General features: G+C 41.2%; 2 protein-coding genes across 3 annotated transcripts; both read right to left on the bottom strand.

The window, feature by feature from the left end:
• Positions 1–290: 290 nt before the first annotated feature.
• LOC139563722 (proton-coupled zinc antiporter SLC30A2-like) lies at positions 291–6,814 on the bottom strand. Its single transcript, XM_071382590.1, has 8 exons — positions 6,626–6,814; positions 6,039–6,259; positions 5,716–5,862; positions 3,571–3,724; positions 3,112–3,322; positions 2,768–2,873; positions 2,431–2,565; positions 291–2,204 (listed from the first exon to the last, which is right to left on the bottom strand). Exons 1-8 carry the CDS (start codon positions 6,688–6,690, stop codon positions 2,059–2,061), a joined length of 1,185 nt encoding a protein of 394 aa, XP_071238691.1. The 5' UTR covers positions 6,691–6,814; the 3' UTR covers positions 291–2,058.
• Positions 6,815–7,141: 327 nt separating this feature from the next.
• On the bottom strand, positions 7,142–20,032 carry LOC139563545 (dnaJ homolog subfamily C member 5-like). Of its 2 annotated transcripts, none has more exons than XM_071382298.1 (5): positions 19,894–20,032; positions 18,793–18,917; positions 16,965–17,178; positions 16,505–16,658; positions 7,142–10,048 (listed from the first exon to the last, which is right to left on the bottom strand). In XM_071382298.1, the coding sequence occupies exons 2-5, from the start codon at positions 18,906–18,908 to the stop codon at positions 9,930–9,932; spliced, it is 603 nt and encodes a 200-aa protein (XP_071238399.1). In that variant the 5' UTR covers positions 18,909–18,917; positions 19,894–20,032; the 3' UTR covers positions 7,142–9,929. The 2 variants fall into 2 exon arrangements, with proteins under 2 accessions (XP_071238399.1, XP_071238398.1); XM_071382297.1 differs by having other exon boundaries at positions 19,778–19,937.
• Between the last annotated feature and the right edge of the window lie 6 nt (positions 20,033–20,038).

Genomic DNA, 20,038 nt, shown 5'->3' with positions numbered 1-20,038 from the left:
TTGCTTCTCTACGGCACTTGGATACAACGATCCAGTGAAACCTTATCATTACAACAATTATTACGTGGGAGATTTCTTTTCATAGTTGCACACAACTCCCAAAATAACATTTCTGGCCGCACAGCAAAATATTTCATCGCTATGCAACCAAATTGGTCACACTGTAGAGCCCTGAGTGTAGGTAATTGTTTTAAAATCGTTATGAAATGTGATAGTGTACTATCCCCCTATCTCCAGCTATGACTTGTTCCAACAAAATTATCTCATTTCACAGAAGGACCACTTAGAAGTTGAATAATGGAGGAACATTTTATTTTACCCAATGATAAATCATAGGCTTTCATAGGCTTTCATTTTTTCTTTCTGGGGGTGGATTACACCTTGGACATTTTTGTTGGTGGCCCAGGGTATTGTCAAATGAAGTGTGGCTATAAGCATCCTCATCCTAAGCTCCACAAACCCTGCTGGCTACCGCATGGAAGGTAGCCTAGCAGACACTGCGATGGGAATCTACCTCGCTTGTAATTTAACCTTTGTTTAACCTCTCTCTCAGAACACGATGTCTTTAAAGACTAAACACAACGTTCTGGAGCTCTGGCCGATCACATTTTTACTAAACAGTAGGTTGTAAATATACAGAACAAAAATATAAACGCAACATGCAACAATTTCAACGATTTTACTGAGGTACAATTCATATAGGGAAATCAGTCAATTGAAATAATTTAATTAGGCCCTAATCTATGGATTTCACATGATTGGGCAGGCTACACCGTCAGAGAAAAACAAAGTCCAACACAACGTCAGAGAAAAACAAAGTCCAACACACCGTCAGAGAAAAACAAAGTAAAGAGTATAAATTGACATCCATATACCATTGACTTTATCCTGGTTTGAAAGTGGTCGTACATCAAATAACGTTGGAAAATGATTTATACATCTAAGAATATTTTATAGCGATGATATTACTAACACTACTCTCCTCCCTGCTTTTGTGTCTTAAACATACTGTAGGTGAGAAATGAGGCGAAGAACATCTCTGTCTGTGCTGAGTACATCAGTAAGGTAAAAGGGGTTCCCTTGGAGATGGTGATGGAGGTGACGACACAGAACGGTGTGTGTCTGTTCCCCAGGCTGAACACATTACTCAGAGCCTGAACAACCAAGTCCTGGATTCAATCCAAGGCACGTTTACAGAGCAGCGCATGGCTCTTGACTTTTAAAGGTCATTTATGCTTGAGTTGACATGCACAATGTTTACATTGAATGTGATCTCCACGGACATCAGGGAAATTTCCTTTCAAAGGCGCATTGTTGGCTTTCCAGTGTGCTGGTCTATAAAACGCCTTGGATTGAATCTCACCCTCTCTGTGAAGTCCCTCAATCACCATGGTCTCACCATGGTAGTAAATCAGTAAGAATGTAGAGTGAAATAAGGAAACTGAAAGGTCTACAAACAGAAATGTTTAAAAAACAATGTTCGAGTTTGAAACGTTTCAGTATTTATGTTAATATACCACACCTGTTATATAATATAAACTAAATAAATATGATACATGTAATTATCTAAATATGACCTGATCTTTTACATAAAACATTATGTGTGACAATGACACTTTCTGTTGACCTTGTCTATCTGTCTGTTATCTTACTAGAAAAACCAATATTGATCGAAACAGGAGCTTTCCCACAAAAGTGCTACACGAAGGAAAATGAAGTGATAGCACCTCATGTCCCAGTGTATAATCTACAGTACACCCCCTGTTGAAGTAAAGTCGTGTGACCTCACACGGCATACTGTAACAGGCATACAGTACAGACATCGGCTGGGAAGAACTCTTTCCTCTCATAGGGTAGAGAAGGCTCTCTTGTCCGTAGAGTCTTTAGCCCCATAGTGGTCGGTCATGACATACTGTTAACAAATCTCAATCGAGTAGCTAGCCAGCACATGCTAGATTTTGTACAGGGTTTTCAAATAACCCCCATAATGGATTCAGTCAGTCAATCTCCCATAGTGGTCCCTATAGTTCAGTCTCAACCCCCATGGTGGTAGTGATGTCAGTCCGTGGGCTCCTGACACTGCATGCAATAGATCATCTCCTCTGCATACTGCTCTACCTGGATGGTGATGCTGGAGAAACCAAACTCTGACTGGAGCAGCTTGGTAGCCTCCATGAGTACCAGTTGGGGACTGGCATCTTCCTCTTCAGAACAAAACAAAAACGAATATGGATTCTATTATTTTTGGTGAGATTTTTTGTCACATCAACACAAAGACAAACCACCAATACTGAGGTGTTCCTGATTAACAACTGACAGAATATTCAGATGTGTGTGTGTGCGCGTGCTTGTCCGTACGTCTGTCTCACCAGGAGTGTATTGTACAGACAGAGTATTGTAGTGTTAGTCTGTGCAGGCATGTGCGCGTACCTATAGCCACGTGTACAGAGAGCTGTGACTGGCTCAATGTGAGGGCCCACATGTGGAGGTTGTGTGTGGTCTTGACTCCTCTCAGCGACAGCAGCATTTCTCTCACAGTATTGAAGTCGATACCTTTAGGAACCCCTGTAGAAAGTCCCACAAAAAAACACCAAGGATGCTTATGATAACATTCTATACAGTGAGACTATTACATCCAATAACCATGTTATATAGCCTTTAATGATTTTTTTTGTTTAACTTCGTCACACACTTTCAAGGTCCAGAATGATAAATACATAGGCCAAAGTTTTTACTTCAAGGTTTGGATGATAACCTGTGTACTCACCTTCCATGAGTATCCTGAAGACGTCCTTCAGGATAGTGACAGTTGTTCCCAGCACAAATACAGAGAACATGAAGGTACAAATGGGATCTGCTATTTTATACTCAGGCTGTTGGGGATAAAAAGAGACGACACGTTCAAATCAAGCTGTCGTTTTCCTCTAAATATTAGCCAGAGTTGCAGGTATAGCCTACAGTAAGTATGGTTAACGTATTCTGCTGCATAAATATCTCATCCTACTGTTTGCCTGTTGATGGCTGGGGTTTGCTGAAGAATAACTGTTAAGGCATAATGCTCCACTATGAGCTAAAAGTAATAAGGCAAGTGAAGTCGACAGCATCACTGACCCAGAAGTGTATAATGGTAGCAGCCAGCAGTACCCCCAGACTCTGCAACAGATCCCCTACTGCATGGATAAAAGCCGCTCTCACGCTGGTGTTGCCATGGCCACCAGGGAGTCCGTGAGAGTGGCCGTGTGATAGGTTGACTGTATTGTCATGGGGTCGGTGGTTGGAGGGACCGTGGCTGTGACTGGACTGATGGAGGATTAGTGCCATTCTTCACAAACAAACAAACAAAGCCTATTGTTAGAAGAGCAGCCAATTATCTACAACTGACCAGGTCTCGTCCAGATCTTTTCATGCTGTATTGCCAAGTCCTATTGTTTGTCAATTACCATGGTAGTGGGCAAGAGAGCACAAACAGATCTGGGACCAGTCTATGCCTCTCACACATTCACAACCAATCCCATGAAGGCCAATAAAAAATATATATTGACAAAAACAGACATTCTTAGCTTTACTCACAAGACATTGACCCCCACAGCACAGCCTGAGGTAATGAGCATGATCTGGCTGTGGATCTCAAAGTCATCGTTAAGGATCCTCTGAACCGCGATGAACACCAGCACTCCTGTCACAGCCCAGATGGACAGCACTGACAGACAGGCACCCAGGATTTCTGCAGAACATTATAGAGACGATAAGAAATGGATTCCTATTATACCATGTATATGTGATACAGCCAACATTCAAGCCACATTTTATTTTCAATTTTTTTTATTTCACCTTTATTTAACCAGGTAGGCTAGTTGAGAATAAGTTCTCATTTACAACTGCGACCTGCCCAAGATAAAGCATAGCAGTGTGAACAGACAACAACAGAGTTACACATGGAGTAAACAATAAACAAGTCAATAAATAACATTTCAAAAATGAGTCTATATACATTGTGTGCAAAAGGCATGAGGAGGTAGGCAATAAATAGGCCATAGGAGCGAATAATTACAATTTAGCAGATTAACACTGGGGTGATAAATCATCAGATGATCATGTGCAAGTAGAGATACTGGTGTGCAAAAGAGCAGAAAAGTAAATAAATAAAAACAGTAAGGGGATGAGGTAGGTAAATTGGGTGGGCTGTTTACAGATGGACTATGTACAGCTGCAGCGATCGGTTAGCTGCTCAGATAGCAGATGTTTAAAGTTGGTGAGGGAAATAAAATACATTGGAAGTAAACAATTAGCAACTTAACTTCCATAGTGTCTTTTAATCACAATGACCACTTTCAGAACACACGTGAACATGAAGGACTTATTGGGAATGATACCTGGTCATATCAATGCTGACACATTGATGTTCCCAGGAAATTAGAGAAACGTTTACTTAAGGTGTCAACTAATTTACTCCCTATTCACACCCCCTGTACAAAAAACACATCCAAATCTACAAGAGTAACCTCTCCCACACTGAATCACTGAATCTCCCAAACTGAATCACTGAATCCCCCAAACTGAATCAATGAATCTCCCAAACTGAATCACTGAATCATAGACTGTTGTTCAAATACAAAGGATATATTTTTTGCTTCCCTATCCAAATACACACCGAGAGTGGTAATTGTTATTAAAATATACATTATGGAAAGTTACATCTTTTCAATGTACTGAAGCTCACTGAACCATGCTCAGGAAAGTTAATCTGACTTGGGGATAAATTATATTTAGCCTCAGAACACTTTTCTGAAACGTGTGTGTGTGTGTTTCATTTTCTCTTTCCTCACAGTAACGCGGCACACAGTCTGGCCGCCATGACCGACGCTGCTCATCTCCTCACAGACTTTATGGCATCATGGTCAGCCTCTTCTCTCAAGGCATATTGACACATGGTGCCAGCCTGAGTTCATCTGACTAAAACAAGTCATATTGACACATGGTGCCAGCCTGAGTTCATCTGACTAAAACAAGTCATATTGACATATGGTGCCAGCCTGAGTTCATCTGACTAAAACAAGTCATATTGACACATGGTGCCAGTCTGAGTTCATCTGACTAAAACAAGTCATATTGACACATGGTGCCAGCCTGAGTTCATCTGACTAAAACAAGGCATAATGACACATGGTGCCAGCCTGAGTTCATCTGACTAAAACAAGGCATATTGACACATGGTGCCAGCCTGAGTTCATCTGACTAAAACAAGTCATATTGACACATGGTGCCAGTCTGAGTTCATCTGACTAAAACAAGGCATATTGACACATGGTGCCAGTCTGAGTTCATCTGACTAAAACAAGTCATATTGACACATGGTGCCAGTCTGAGTTCATCTGACTAAAACAAGGCATATTGACACATGGTGCCAGTCTGAGTTCATCTGACTAAAACAAGTGATAATGACACATGGTGCCAGTCTGAGTTCATCTGACTAAAACAAGGCATATTGACACATGGTGCCAGTCTGAGTTCATCTGACTAAAACAAGTCATATTGACACATGGTGCCAGTCTGAGTTCATCTGACTAAAACAAGTGATAATGACACATGGTGCCAGTGAGTTCATCTGACTAAAACAAGGCATATTGACACATGGTGCCAGCCTGAGTTCATCTGACTAAAACAAGGCATTTTGACACATGGTGCCAGCCTGAGTTCTTATAAAGTCAAACCAACCTGAGCGATGCCAGCCAAAGTTCATGGTTTTGGTGGGAGGTCTGGAGGAGACCCATAGAGAGAAGAGGCTGACCATGATGCTACCGAAGTCTGTGAGGAGATGAGCGGCGTCGGTCATGATGGCCAGACTGTGTGCCGCGTAGCCACCTGTGAGGATAGAGAAAATGAAACACACACACGTTTCAGAAATATAATTTATCCACCAGATTGAATATTTTACAAGTTGAGTAAATAGGAAAATCTGTGCTCCAAAATGTATTAGTTTCTTTCTGTTTTCTGTCTCCATTATCTTCTTCATGTGTCATTATTTATCAGAATCTTACCGATCACCTCTCCAACCATGAAGACCAGGCTGACAACAGAAGCGACGATGAGTTTCCTCTTGGCCAGCTGCTTCTCACGACTCTCTGTCCACGAAACCCTGTCGTTCTCATGGCAGTGACCAGTAGCAGTAACAGGTTGCCACCGGACAGCTGCAGCAGTTCTGTCTCCAGTCTCTGTTGTTGGACTGGGACATTTGTCTTGCTCAGACCCAGGGAATGACCTGAGAGAAAACGTCCCAAGATCAAGTTGATTTTTCATATAGAGTGGGTCATGGAATAATACATACAATGGAAAACTTACTCACTAGAGCTCTCGTATTAAAAACAGCAAGAACGTTTGGGACAAAACGCACAAATATGTATGACAATCATAAGCACTAGGAATACATGTTCTGTCTAGGGTGTATTTCTTTCACACAGAACCACACATAATTCTATCAACTATAAACTGATAACGGAGTTGTCCATTAATCGATTAGTGCAATTTAGACTGAACAGCTGTTAACTGAGAATAAGATAATGCAACATTAAAATAGTAACTTTTCCTAACATAGGCCTTAAAGGTTGCAAATAAAAGAGCTACATGCCCCAGTAATGCCATCGAGTATGTTGTAGTATCATCCTCGATGAGATGGTGTTTCTCAGAATCCATAATCTCCTTCAAAACAGCTCCTGAAAGTTTAGTAAGAATCAAAACATAGGCTTAAACAGTGTGGATATACAACCAAAAGGAAAACGCCACTGTCCTTATGATATCCCTGCCTCTCCGACCTAATTCTGTCAGCCTCTCAACATTGATCTGGTTCATGCCTGCTGAAAACCTGACACCTGTTAATCAGGTGTGGTGTTGGTATGTACACAGAGATAACTGACTAGGGGCCATGATTACACAATCAACCTATCACAAGAGGCCAAGTCACTCCAAGTCAGTTGTCCATTGTGGCTACTGCTACTCATTGTGTATCAAGCATCGATTGTAAATAAATTAGGTATCAAGTCTCATGTTTTTCCGGACTACAAGCACCTTTACTCATTTATTTCCTGTAGAAGTATGGTATTGTCATGACAAATCAGTTATGCAGAAGACATGAATAGGCAAACAATTTATCAGAATCCACAATTTATTAATCATATACACACATAAATATATTTTACAGTATCAACAGTATATAAAACAAAAAGTAGGATTTAACAAATGTATATTAAAAGGAAGGGCTTTGTTCTATCCATAATAGGTCAGGTGAACAATTACAGAAAGATTTTTACCTGCTTTGGAATTTTGGCAGTATTCACTGAAACTGGTGAACTACAACAGAAACCCACTTTAAAATATGCGGATTGCTGGTGTGTGAGACAAAGGCTTTCAACAACTGTCATTACTTGGTGTCCAAGTGTTTAAAAGTCTAGCGGGCGTACGTAGGAAGCAATCAATATAAAAATATATAGTGTACAGAAATGGAATTTGACAGGGTATCCAGATCACACAAGATTAGATCACCAAAACAAATAGATAATAATTTGGTACAGGAATACAGAGAGTTTTAAATGACAACATCTCCTATATTATTACACACAGACAAAAAAAACTGGGAGGTATGAGAGAGACATGACAAAATAAAAACAGTGAGCACATATGTGAGTTCAGGACTGGGGTTGGCGTACAGAATCCTACAAATTGGAATCACAAGCTTTGGAAAACTGAAAATAAAGCCTGAACAAATATTGCTCTGTAGCCTACAAACAAACATATAAACAACACAGTTAAACTTTGGGCATTTCTTCACATGGGTTAAAGTTGCAGTTATTGGCTCCCACGTAAGGGGGAGTGGCAGACCACCGCAGCCCTTACTATGACAGTGGTTCATTATGCTAAGAAGGCGCTTAAAGTGCACATTTATTTACGAATTCAGACCCAGGTAACGTCTCAAATGGCACACTATTCCCTATATAGTGCACTACTTTTGACAAAAGACTTACGGGCCCTGGTGAAAAGTAGTGCACTACATAGGTAGTGCACAAGACAAGAAGCCATTTGGGAGACATCAATTTTCGATTCAATCACCCTCTCTACATGGTCCATTAAGCATACATACCCTGTACATACTGTTTCATACTATTTAAAAAAATTAAATTTTTCAATCTACAAAAAGATCCCATAAACATTAAGGTAAACTTGACAGTTGGCACAATCATAAGAATGTACGATTCTTGTAAACATAGACCACAACTGGCAATTGAAATGAGACATATACAGTCCTATTATGAAGATATGAATATATACATCCACATACTGTGCCTTAAGTATTCACACTACTTGACTTTTTCCACATTTTGTTGTTACCCCCAGAATTTAAAATGGATTACATTGTGTGTCACTGGCCTACACACAATACCCCATAATGTCAAAGTGTAATTATGTTTTTAGACATTTTTGCAAATTAATACAAAATGAAAAGCTGAAATGTCTTGAGTCAGTAAGTATTCAGCCCCTTTGTTTTGGCAAACCTAAATACATTTCATGAGTAACAATTTGCTTATCAAGTCACATAAGTTGCATGGACTTATATGACGCATATATATTTTTTTAAAGCACACATTGAATATCCCTTTGAGCATGGTGAAGTTATTAATTACACTTTGGATGGTGTATCAATACACCCAGTCACTACAAAGATACAGGCGTCCTTCCCAACTTAGTTTGCTGGAGAGGAAGGAAACTGCTCAGGGATTTCACCATGGGGTCAATGGTAACTTTAAAACAGTTACAGACTTTAATGGCTGTGATAGGATAAAACTGAGGATAGATCAACAACATTGTAGTTACTCCACAATACTAACCTAAACAACAAAGTCAAAAGAAGAAAGTCGGTACAGAATATTCCAAAACAAGCACTAAAGTAAAACTGTAAAAACTGTGGCAAAGAAATGAACTTAATGTCCTGATTAGAAAGTGTTATGTTGGGAGCAAATCCAACACAACACATTACTGAATACCACTCCTCATATTTTCAAGCATTGTGGTGGCTGCATCATGTTATGGGTATGCTTGTCATCGGCAAGAACTAGGCAGTGTTTGATAAAAGAAACGGAATAGAGCTAAGCACAGGTAAAATCCAAGAGGAAAACCTGGTTCAGTCTGCTTTCCAACAGACAAATTCACCTTTCAGCAGGACAATAACCTAAAACAGGCCAAATATACACTGGAGTTGCTTACCAAGATGACATTGAATTTTCCTGAGTGACCTAGTTACAGTTTTGACCTAAATCTGCTTGGAAACCTACGACAAGACTTGAAAATGTCTGTCTAGCAATGATCGACTACCAACTTAACAGAGCTTGAATAATTTTTTAAAGAATAATGTGCAAATATTGTACAATCCAGGTGTGCAAAGCTCTTAGAGACTTACCCAGAAAGACTCGGCTGTAAATCGCTGCCAAAGGTGATTCTAACAACTATTGACTCCAGGTTGTGAATACTTATGTAAATAAGATATATATAAACATTTCATTAGCAAAAATGTCAAAAAACATGTTTTCACATTGTCATTATGGGTTATTGTGTGTCAATGGGTAAGAAACATTCAGGCTGTAACACAAAATGTGGAATAAGTCAAGGGGTATGAATACTTTCTGAAGGAACTGTATATGGCTTTGGCCACATATAGTACAGAGGGTTGACTGTAACATGTAAGCACCTGCCACTGAACCCCAGAAACTGATCACAGTATTTGCAGTGGAGTGGACCATCATGGTTGGCAGTAGCAGACTGGGAAGACTAGACTGGTCCCATGTCTGTGCAGTCTTGCCAAGTCCTTATGACCATAGGAGTTAACAAAACAGCACTAACAGATCTGGGACCAGGTTATGGGAAGACGCCTCGCTAACAGGTTCTTACTGGTCCGTTGTGGTGAATATAGGGTCAGAGTGGTTGGATGCAGACTGGTCGTGGTCGGACTCTGCCTTCTCAACAGCAGCAGTATGAGGTTGGACCACAACGGGTTGATGGTCACCTGCAGGGAGAACAGAGATGTACTGTTAATTCACTGAGCTCTTCTCGAGCAGGCAGCGATTTCCTATTAGATTGATAGATCTAGACACATACTTATATTAGCTCATATGAGATGGACGTTTGTGCTCTTCTTGTTTTGTTTTACACAACCACTTCTATTAGTAATGATCATCATCATCCACAATTCCAAACCATGTTTACAATGTAGATTAACAGGCAGTAACAAAAACATTGCCTTAATTATGCAATCATCACAATCAAACAAGGAAGCAGGCTTGCAGTGGAAGAAAGTAATGACATTAGCTCAGCTGGCACATTCAGAGCTAAAATACCAAATTGGTAAAAGAGGCCAAAACAAGAAGCATATAGGTTAATAAGGTGCAGGGCCTTATCTTCAGTGTTGGGGAGTAACAGATTACAACAACAACAAATTCACTGTAATCCGTTACCCGCAAAAAATATTGTAATCAGATTACAGATACGTTTGAAAAACTAGATGATTACTTCGAGGATTACTTTTAAAATTCAGAAAGGATGTTTGCGACATTTATTTTGCCACCTCCGTTTTCTCAATGACTTTCAAAATCAGCATAGAAAAGGCGCAAGTTTAAGTTTGTTCCACCTGAGTGAGTCTGACCACAAGTCAGAGACCACTATGATGACACACCAGATGTGTTTGATGGATCACGGGAAGAGCAGGAATAGGTTTTTGTAGGCTACAGTTCAAGTTATGTCTTCCAATGCTGAGACTGCTGTCGGCATCCAAAGATGATCCAACTTGAATAAACGCTTGGAGGTAAGGACGATAGCAGTGTAGTCTACGGCGATACGTATATAACTTTACTATTGATATCTACATAGCGCATTGATGTGAATCACACTGCTGCTCTCTCATTTAGCTATTTGCGCCTTACGGATTGTGGTTGTTGTGGATGGCTGTTCACAAATCTAAATGTGTATTTGAACCCAATAATGGTTGAATTCAAGAAGTTTAAGCTGCCAATCAATCACTGTTTTTGAAACCAGTGGACAGACAGTGAAAAAAAATAAAAGTGGGTATTTTATTGCTCAATCTAATTCATGCTGATCCCTAATGGAGACATGCACAAACGTGCACACTTAAAAAGGGGCAATGTATAGTTGCTACATCCATTTTTGGACTTATAAATAATGAAGAAAAAAAAAAAAAAAAAAAAAATATATATATATATATATATTCAGTCAAAAGTTTGGACATCTTTATTTGATGACTAGGTGCGTCCAACTTTTGTTTGTTTGTTTGTTTGTATGTATACACACACACACACACACACACACACATTCTTGAAGAATATAACTTATAAATGATTCATGAGTTTAGTTCACCTGTCACACTCCATCAGAACCCAGAATATAAGCTTGTTTTATTCCAATGTTTGTAAACATTGTAAATGTAAATAAACACTGCATAGCCTCATAACATGGTTAAAACAATTGTTATATCATGGATGGTCAGTCCTTGCATCCACAGCTCTGTCAATTAACCTGAGAGTGTTTACATTTCTCCAGGCCCATCCCCCAGCTTTTTACCAAAACAGAGGGGTGTCCATTTTTTTATTGTTTCATCTGTGGATTTGCCCTTTAAAACAGCTGCATTTTATCAAGATATCAGCGTCACAAACAAAAAGGTCAACAACAGGCCTATAGCAAATGCAGCATATAGCATTCATTTTTCACATGTTAATAGTACTTTTCAGTAGTGCTCAAAGCATGCCATTCCATGAGCGCAGCATTTATTTTTCAACTCAAATCAATGAGCCCAATCAGTCCTCCATGACAACAAAATCATAAACAACAGAGAAGGGCTGGCTAGTAAGTACTTAGTTTTGGGGTTATGTTCAGGTAAAACAATTTGGTTAATCTATACTTCCATATTTACGAATCCTATTCTTGAAGATCAAGGGGTATAACATTTATTGGAATGACTGGAATTCTGATATAGACTTTGGATTTTAATGTAAAGATATAATTTAATAGTATTATTATATGTAGTAGAAAGCGGTGGGTTATAAGAAGCCTACATAACCAACCCATAAAGTAAAATGTAACAGCTATGTAAACTTTAACATTGATTTATCCTGCAATAGATGTCGTTCAATTGGTAACATACATTTTTGTCTTCTTCCATGCCTCAAGGGGAAAGTAATCTAAAAGTAACAATGTAATTAGATTACGTTATTGAGTTTGGGTAATCCAAAAGTTGTTACGGATTACAATTTGACAGGTAACTAGTAAGGGATTACATTTAGAAAGTAACCCACCCAACCCTGACAAGCTGCTACAGTACAAAATTCAATAGGTGTAAACAGTAAGCACGTATTACAGTATACAAAATGAGTTATAGCCGACCCAGTTTGGAGTTTCACCTGAGTTGCCAGAGGCTGAACATGGGCCTGGCTGAGACATAATTATAATCTCACCACTGGTTGTAAAATGAAAAAAACATTTTCAGACTACTTCTACTTCCTCCCTCTCACCATGTTATAGCGCACCGGAATCCTCGCAGCATGTTATAGCGCACCGGAATCCTCGCAGCATGCTATAGCGCACCGGAATCCTCGCAGCATGTTATAGCGCACCGGAATCCTCGCAGCATGTTATAGCGCACCGGAATCCTCGCAGCATGCTATAGCGCACCGGAATCCTCGCAGCATGTTATAGCGCACCGGAATCCTCGCAGCATGCTATAGCGCACCGGAAGCCTCGCAGCATGTTATAGCGCACCGGAAGCCTCGCAGCATGTTATTATGCACCGGAATCCTCGCAGCATGTTATAGCGCACCGGAAGCCTCGCAGCATGTTATAGCGCACCGGAAGCCTCGCAGCATGTTATTATGCGCACCGGAATCCTCGCAGCATGTTATAGCGCACCGGAAGCCTCGCAGCATGTTATAGCGCACCGGAAGCCTCGCAGCATGTTATAGCGCACCGGAAGCCTCGCAGCATGCTATAGCGCACCGGAAGCCTCGCAGCATGTTATAGCGCACCGGAAGCCTCGCAGCATGTTATAGCGCACCGGAAGCCTCGCAGCATGTTATAGCGCACCGGAAGCCTCGCAGCATGTTATAGCGCACCGGAAGCCTCGCAGCATGTTATAGCGCACCGGAAGCCTCGCAGCATGTTATAGCGCACCGGAAGCCTCGCAGCATGTTATAGCGCACCGGAAGCCTCGCAGCATGTTATAGCGCACCGGAAGCCTCGCAGCATGTTATAGCGCACCGGAATCCTCGCAGCATGTTATAGCGCACCGGAAGCCTCGCAGCATGTTATAGCGCACCGGAAGCCTCGCAGCATGTTATAGCGCACCGGAAGCCTCGCAGCATGTTATAGCGCACCGGAAGCCTCGCAGCATGTTATAGCGCACCGGAATCCTCGCAGCATGTTATAGCGCACCGGAATCCTCGCAGCATGTTATAGCGCACCGGAAGCCTCGCAGCATGTTATTGTGCACCGGAATCCTCGCAGCATGTTATAGCGCACCGGAAGCCTCGCAGCATGTTATAGCGCACCGGAAGCCTCGCAGCATGTTATAGCGCACCGGAAGCCTGGCAGCATGTTATAGCGCACCGGAAGCCTGGCAGCATGTTATAGCGCACCGGAATCCTCGCAGCATGTTATAGCGCACCGGAAGCCTCGCAGCATGTTATTGTGCACCGGAATCCTCGCAGCATGTTATAGCGCACCGGAATCCTCGCAGCATCTTATAGCGCACCGGAAGCCTCGCAGCATGTTATTGTGCACCGGAATCCTCGCAGCATGTTATAGCGCACCGGAAGCCTCGCAGCATGTTATAGCGCACCGGAAGCCTCGCAGCATGTTATAGCGCACCGGAAGCCTGGCAGCATGTTATAGCGCACCGGAAGCCTGGCAGCATGTTATAGCTCACCGGAATCCTCGCAGCATGTTATAGCGCACCGGAAGCCTCGCAGCATGTTATTGTGCACCGGAATCCTCGCAGCATGTTATAGCGCACCGGAAGCATGTTATAGCGCACCGGAAGCCTGGCAGCATGTTATAGCGCACCGGAAGCCTGGCAGCATGTTATAGCTCACCGGAATCCTCGCAGCATGTTATAGCGCACCGGAAGCCTCGCAGCATGTTATTGTGCACCGGAATCCTCGCAGCATGTTATAGCTCACCGGAAGCCTCGCAGCATGTTATAGTGCACCGGAACCATTTCAGTGATATGCTTGTTGATCAAAGAGGGGCTGATTCTAAAACTAATTTCTAAAGATGTATAGCAGGGATCATCAACTAGATTCAGCCATGGAACAATTTTTTCCACAGGCGGATGGTCATAATTAAAAATACATTTGTAGACTGCAAATTGACCACAAGAAGCCCAAACAGATATAATGTTGGACTAAAACATAATCATTTCAAACCTTCCTTAGAATTGTATACCATCACATACAGTGCATTCGGAAAGTATTCAGACCCCTTGACTTTTTCCACATTATAGCCTTATTGTGAATTTGATTAAATTGCTCCCCCCTCCCCCCCCATCAATCTACACACAATAACCCCATAATGACAAAGCAAAAAACAGGTTTAGAAAAGTCTGCCAAATTATTGAAAATAAAAAGCTTAAATATCACATTTACATAAGTATTCAGACCTTCTACTCAGTACTTTGTTGAAGCAATTTTGGCAGCGATTACAGCCTCGAGTCTTCTTGGGTATGACGCTACAAGCTTGACACCTGTATTTGGGGAGTTTCTCACATTCTTCTCAAGCTCTGTAATGTTGGATGGGGAGCGTCGCTGCACAGCTATTTTCAGCAGGTTTTCATCAAGGATCTCTCTGTACTTTGCGCCGTTCATCTTTCCCTCCATCCTGACTAGCCTCCCAGTCCCAGCCTCTGAAAAACAACTAGACAGCATGATGCTGCCACCACGTTTCACCGTAGGGATGGTGCCAGGTTTCCTCCAGACATGACGCTTGGCATTCAGGCCAAAGAGTTCAATCTTGGTCCTTTAGATGCCTTTTGGAAAACTCCAAGCGGGCTGTCATGTGCTTTTTACTGAGGATTGGCTTCCATCTGGCCAATCTACAATAAAAAGGCCTGATTGGTGGAGAGCTGGTTGTCCTTCTGGAAGGGTCTCCCATCTCCACAGAGGAACTCTGAAGCTCTGTCAGAGTGACCATTGGGTTCTCAGTCACCTCCCAAACTTCTTCCATTTAAGAATGATGGAGGCCACTGTGTTCTTGGTGACCTTCAATGCTGCAGACATTTTTTGGTAACCTTACCCCAGATCTGTGATTCAACACAATCCTGTCTCGGAGCTCTACGGACAATTCCTTTGACCCTGTGGCTTGGTTTTTGCTCTGACATGCACGGTCAACAGTGGGACTTTATATAGACAGGTGTGTGCCTTTCCAAATCATGTCCAATCAATTGAACTTACCACAGGTGGACTCTAATCAAGTTGTAGAAACATCTCAAGGATGGCAAAGGCTCTGAATACTTGTGTAAATAAGGTATTGCTGTTTTTATTTTATATAAATTGGCAAAAATTTGCCATTGTGTGTAGATAGATTTTTTATAGTGAAAAGTGAAACAAAATTTGGAATGCACTGTAAGTACATAACAATGTTTAAACCACATCAGGAGACAATTTGAGGTCTAGTGCAGTTACCCTGCGTGCAGACACCTAGTACGGTTGTTTGGTTAGCAGTGTTCCTGTAGCACAAGTTGGAGTTTGCAAAAGAAAAGGCTACTGGATTGATGTGAAAAATCATGATATCATTCTGACAGGTAGGCTACTTTGTAGCTACTGTAGTTAACATTTAATAGAGAAGATTTTTTTTAAAGAAAGCCTTTCCATCTATCAGAAGACGGTTAGGCCTATCATTAGCGTCGCCACATTTTTTGTATTTGTTAATTGTTTTAAACTTGGACGTTTTACTTCATGGAGGCACATCTTACCTTACTTGAAAGTAGCCTATAGCCAAAATACCACCATAGAAACATGAAGACAATCATTTTTATAAAGACATACATGTGTTCTCCTGTTCTACTTTCATTGTCTAGCAGCCAAAGGCATTATCCTAGTCATATTAGCAGCCCATGATAGTTTTGGCATATTTAAAAATCACCCCTTCTTTCTAAATTTCTAACAGATATTTTTTATCTCTGTCCATGAAACCGCTTGCATGTGCGGTGCACATTTTAGAACTGCGTTTTTTCCGCAAATTGGATTTAGGAACATTCACGCGAAGGCCTACCGCCGTCAGCACATTGCTGCGCCTAAAATGTGAAGAAATAGTAGTTGATCAACATTTTAAGCTAAACATTCTGATCTGTTCCATCAGCCTCATTCATTGAAACGGCGTATACCTCCACTACACTACTTTGATACAGTGGGGATTAAGAAGTATACACAATACCTATACCACTGCCCCTTCCCCCACTCACCCCTGTCCTGCTCGGCTCTGATCTGGGCCTCAAGGTCCTCTGGGTCTACGTATACGTGCTCCTCGTCCCCCGGTGGCTTGCACTTCCCACAGCAGAAGCAGCAGAAACAGCAGCAGCAGCAGCAGGTGAAGATCCCACAGAACACCATCAGGGTCTGGGAAATACACCGGGGATTTTTGTCACACAAAGATAAGTATTCACGCATACACTTCTAAGTGTTAAAAAACTATAATACAGAGTTTTGTTTTCTTGCAACACTAATGAATGAGTAATGATTAACATACAGTACAATTTAGCAACGCCAAGGTCGTGAGTTCATTTCCAACAGGAATAAAATGCTTACAACAAAAAATGTACAGTTTTGCGCTCATTAAGTGGGTACAATAAGTCTCTTTTGGGTATAGGTGTCTGCAAAGTGTATATGTATGAAAATGTGTATAGGATCTTAAAGACTTCTTGCCTTGAACCAGCACTTGTGCATGAGGAAGTAATATTTAACACTCTCCTCTCCAAACTGCTCTGCGACATAGAGGCCCATGGAGCCGTACTCGTCATAGACCTTCCGCTTGGTTTCGTCGTTGAGGATGGAGTTTGCATTGTTGATCTCCTTAAACTTCTCAGCTGCCTCGGGGTTGTCTGGGTTCTTGTCAGGGTGATGCCTCAGTGCTAGTTTCCTGGGAGAAGAAGGCAAATATGTAGATTTTTACTAGAAATCTTCCAAAAAGAGGAAAGAAAAGCAGCGTCAGGACAGCCTATACTACAGCTTTAGTTCATGGTGCTTTTATTAACTTCACTAGGGTAGGGGGCAGCATTGGGAATTTTGGATGAAAAGCGTGCCCAAATTAAACTGCCTGCTACTCAGCCATAAAAGCTAGAATATGCATAGAATTAGTAGATTTGCAGAGAAAACACTCTGACGTTTCTAAAACTGTTTGAATGATGTCTGTGAGTATAACATAACTCATATGGCAGGCAAAAACCTAAGAGAAAAATCCAACCAGGAAGTGGGAAATCTGAGGTTTGTAGTTTAACTCTTGGCCTATCGAATACACAGTGTCTATGGGGTCAAATTGCACTTCCTAAGGCTTCCACTAGATGTCAACCGTCTTTAGAACCTTGTTTCATGCTTCTACTGTGAAGTTGGGGCGAATGAGAGGGGAATGAGTCAGAGGTCTGCCAGCGAGCCACGAGCTCAGTCTCGCGCGTTCACGTGAGAGCGAGCTCTGTTCCATTGCAATTCTACAGACAAAGGAATTCTCCGGTTGGAACATTATTGAAGATTTATGTTAAAAACATCCTAAAGATTGATTCTATACTTCGTTTGACATGTTTCTACGGACTGTAATATAACTTTTTGGACTTTTCGTCCGTACTTTCCGCTGTACTTGCACACGCGTCGTGAGTTTGGATTGTGTACTGAACAAGGAGTTATTTGGACATAAATGATGGACATTATCAAACAAAACAAACATTTATTGTGGAACTGGGATTCCTGGGAGTGCATTCTGATGAAGATCATCAAAGGTAAGTGAATATTTATAACTTCTGTTGACTCCAACATGGCGGATCTGTTTGGCTTGATTTGTCGTCTGAGCGCCGTACTCAGATTATTGCATGGTTTGCTCTTTCCGTAAAGTTTTTTTGAAATCTGACACAGCGGTTGCATTAAGGAGAAGTGGAGCTAAAATTCCATGCATAACAGTTGTATCTTTTATCAATGTTATGAGTATTTCTGTAAATTGATGTGGCTCTCTGCAAAATCACCGGATGTTTTGGAACTACTGAACATAACCCGCCAATGTAAACTCAGATTTTTGGATAAATATGAACTTTACCAAACAAAACATACATGTATTGTGTAACATGAAGTCCTATGAGTGTTATCTGATGAAGATCATCAAAGGTTAGTGATTAATTTTATCTATATTTCAGCTTTTTGTGACTCCTCTCTTTGGCTGGAAAAATGGCTGTTTTTCTGTGACTTGGCTCTGACCTAACATAAACGTTTGGTTTGCTTTCGTCGTAAAGCCTTTTTGAAATCGGACACTGTGGTTGGATTTACAACAAGTGTATCTTTAAAATGGTGTAAAATACATGTATGTTTGAGGATTTTTAATTATGGGATTTCTGTTTTCTGTTTTGAATTTGGCGCCCTGCAGTTTCACTGGCTGTTGACGAGGTGGGACGCTACCGTCCCACATACCCTAGTGAGGTTAAGAAAGCCAACACCTTTTGAACTGTTCTCTAGTCGTTCACTAAGCTTCTGTCTGTGGTTGAGAGCTTTATACCTGTATGCCTTCTTTATCTCTTCTTGCGATGCCCCCTTCTCCAGTCCGAGTACCTTGTAGAGACCGTCTCCTGCGGTGGACATCTTACGTTGAGGCCTTTGGTTTGGTTCCGCCATGTTTTAGATCTGCAACAGTGATAAATACGACAGGCATGCTATTAGGACATTGAGAAAGATTTTGCTTGCATTTTGAGTTTTAGCATATGAGACAAGGATGCAAAAAATGTGCTACATTATGTTACTGTATGTATTCATCTTCCACTAATGAGTCATACCCCCATCCACTAACCTATCCCCAGTGGTGTAAAGTACTTAAGTACTTTCAAGTATTTTTACTTAAGTCATTTTTGGGGGGTATCTATACTATTCATATTTTTTACTCCATATAATTTTCCCTGACACCCAAAGTACATTTTCTATGCTTAGCAGGGCAGGAAAATGGTCCAATGTCCACACTTATCAAGAGAACATCCTTGGTCCTTCCTACAGCCTCTGATCTAGCAGACTCACTAAACACATCTGTTTCGTTTGTAAATGATGTCTGTGTTGGAGTGTGCCACTGGACTATTCGTAAATAAAAATAAGGAATGTGAAATGATCTACAATTTAACTTTTTATACTTATCAAATGACATTAACTTTTGATACATACGTATATTTTGAACCAAATGCTTTTAGACTTTTACTTGAGAAATGCTCTGTTAAGGTATCTTTACTTCTACTGGGTATTTTTTCAACCACTGCCTACACCACAAAACCATTCACATTCACTCAAACATGCTCCGGACGTTGAATGAACATCTGTAGCTTATTCATTTGAGGCAATACAAACATTGTTGAGAAAAAAGTAAAGAAATAATTCGCCTTTAAAGACTGAGCCTGAATCAGATTGTAGGAAAGGTACCTTCAAACTTAGATAAACTAAGCATGAGAAGAAGGTACAAGAAGTGCATAAGGCGAAAAATCACACCGCTACATTCTACCCACTTTCTTTCGACGGGCGTCGATGTTGTCTTATTTAGTGTCCCTAGAATCTTTGTCCACGACGGCACACTTAATTTTACGCATTTGCTAGTTTAAAAACAAACAAAGTGTAGACTCACATTAAATGAACTCCCTCCCAAAACAAAACTTGACGGTGACCTCAGGAAGTCGAACATTTAATTTCAGCCTGCCAATTCCGGTTTCTCGTCACGGGTCAGCTTGTGGCGTGGTGCGCATAAACCCACCCAGGCGCTCTAGGGGTAC

The sequence above is a fragment of the Salvelinus alpinus genome, chromosome 34 (assembly GCF_045679555.1).
Source record: "Salvelinus alpinus chromosome 34, SLU_Salpinus.1, whole genome shotgun sequence".
In the NCBI taxonomy this organism is placed as follows: domain Eukaryota; kingdom Metazoa; phylum Chordata; class Actinopteri; order Salmoniformes; family Salmonidae; genus Salvelinus; species Salvelinus alpinus.
This window is presented reverse-complemented; position numbering and strand designations above follow the sequence as displayed.

Bases quoted from the DNA above. Each gene is read 5' to 3' on its own strand.
- LOC139563722 (XM_071382590.1), bottom strand. From the start codon at position 6,690: ATGGATTCTGAGAAACACCATCTCATCGAGGATGATACTACAACATAC. The intron at 3,725-5,715 runs GTTGGTTTGACT...AATGTTCTGCAG, and splicing joins CTTTGGCTGGCATCGCTCAG to AAATCCTGGGTGCCTGTCTG. The intron at 2,874-3,111 runs GTCAGTGATGCT...TATCCCCAACAG, and splicing joins CTACCATTATACACTTCTGG to CCTGAGTATAAAATAGCAGA.
- LOC139563545 (XM_071382298.1), bottom strand. From the start codon at position 18,908: ATGGCGGAACCAAACCAAAGGCCTCAACGTAAGATGTCCACCGCAGGA. The intron at 17,179-18,792 runs GTATAAAGCTCT...TTCTTCTCCCAG, and splicing joins GAGATAAAGAAGGCATACAG to GAAACTAGCACTGAGGCATC. The intron at 10,049-16,504 runs GTGAGTGGGGGA...TTCTCCCTGCAG, and splicing joins CAGAGCCGAGCAGGACAGGG to GTGACCATCAACCCGTTGTG.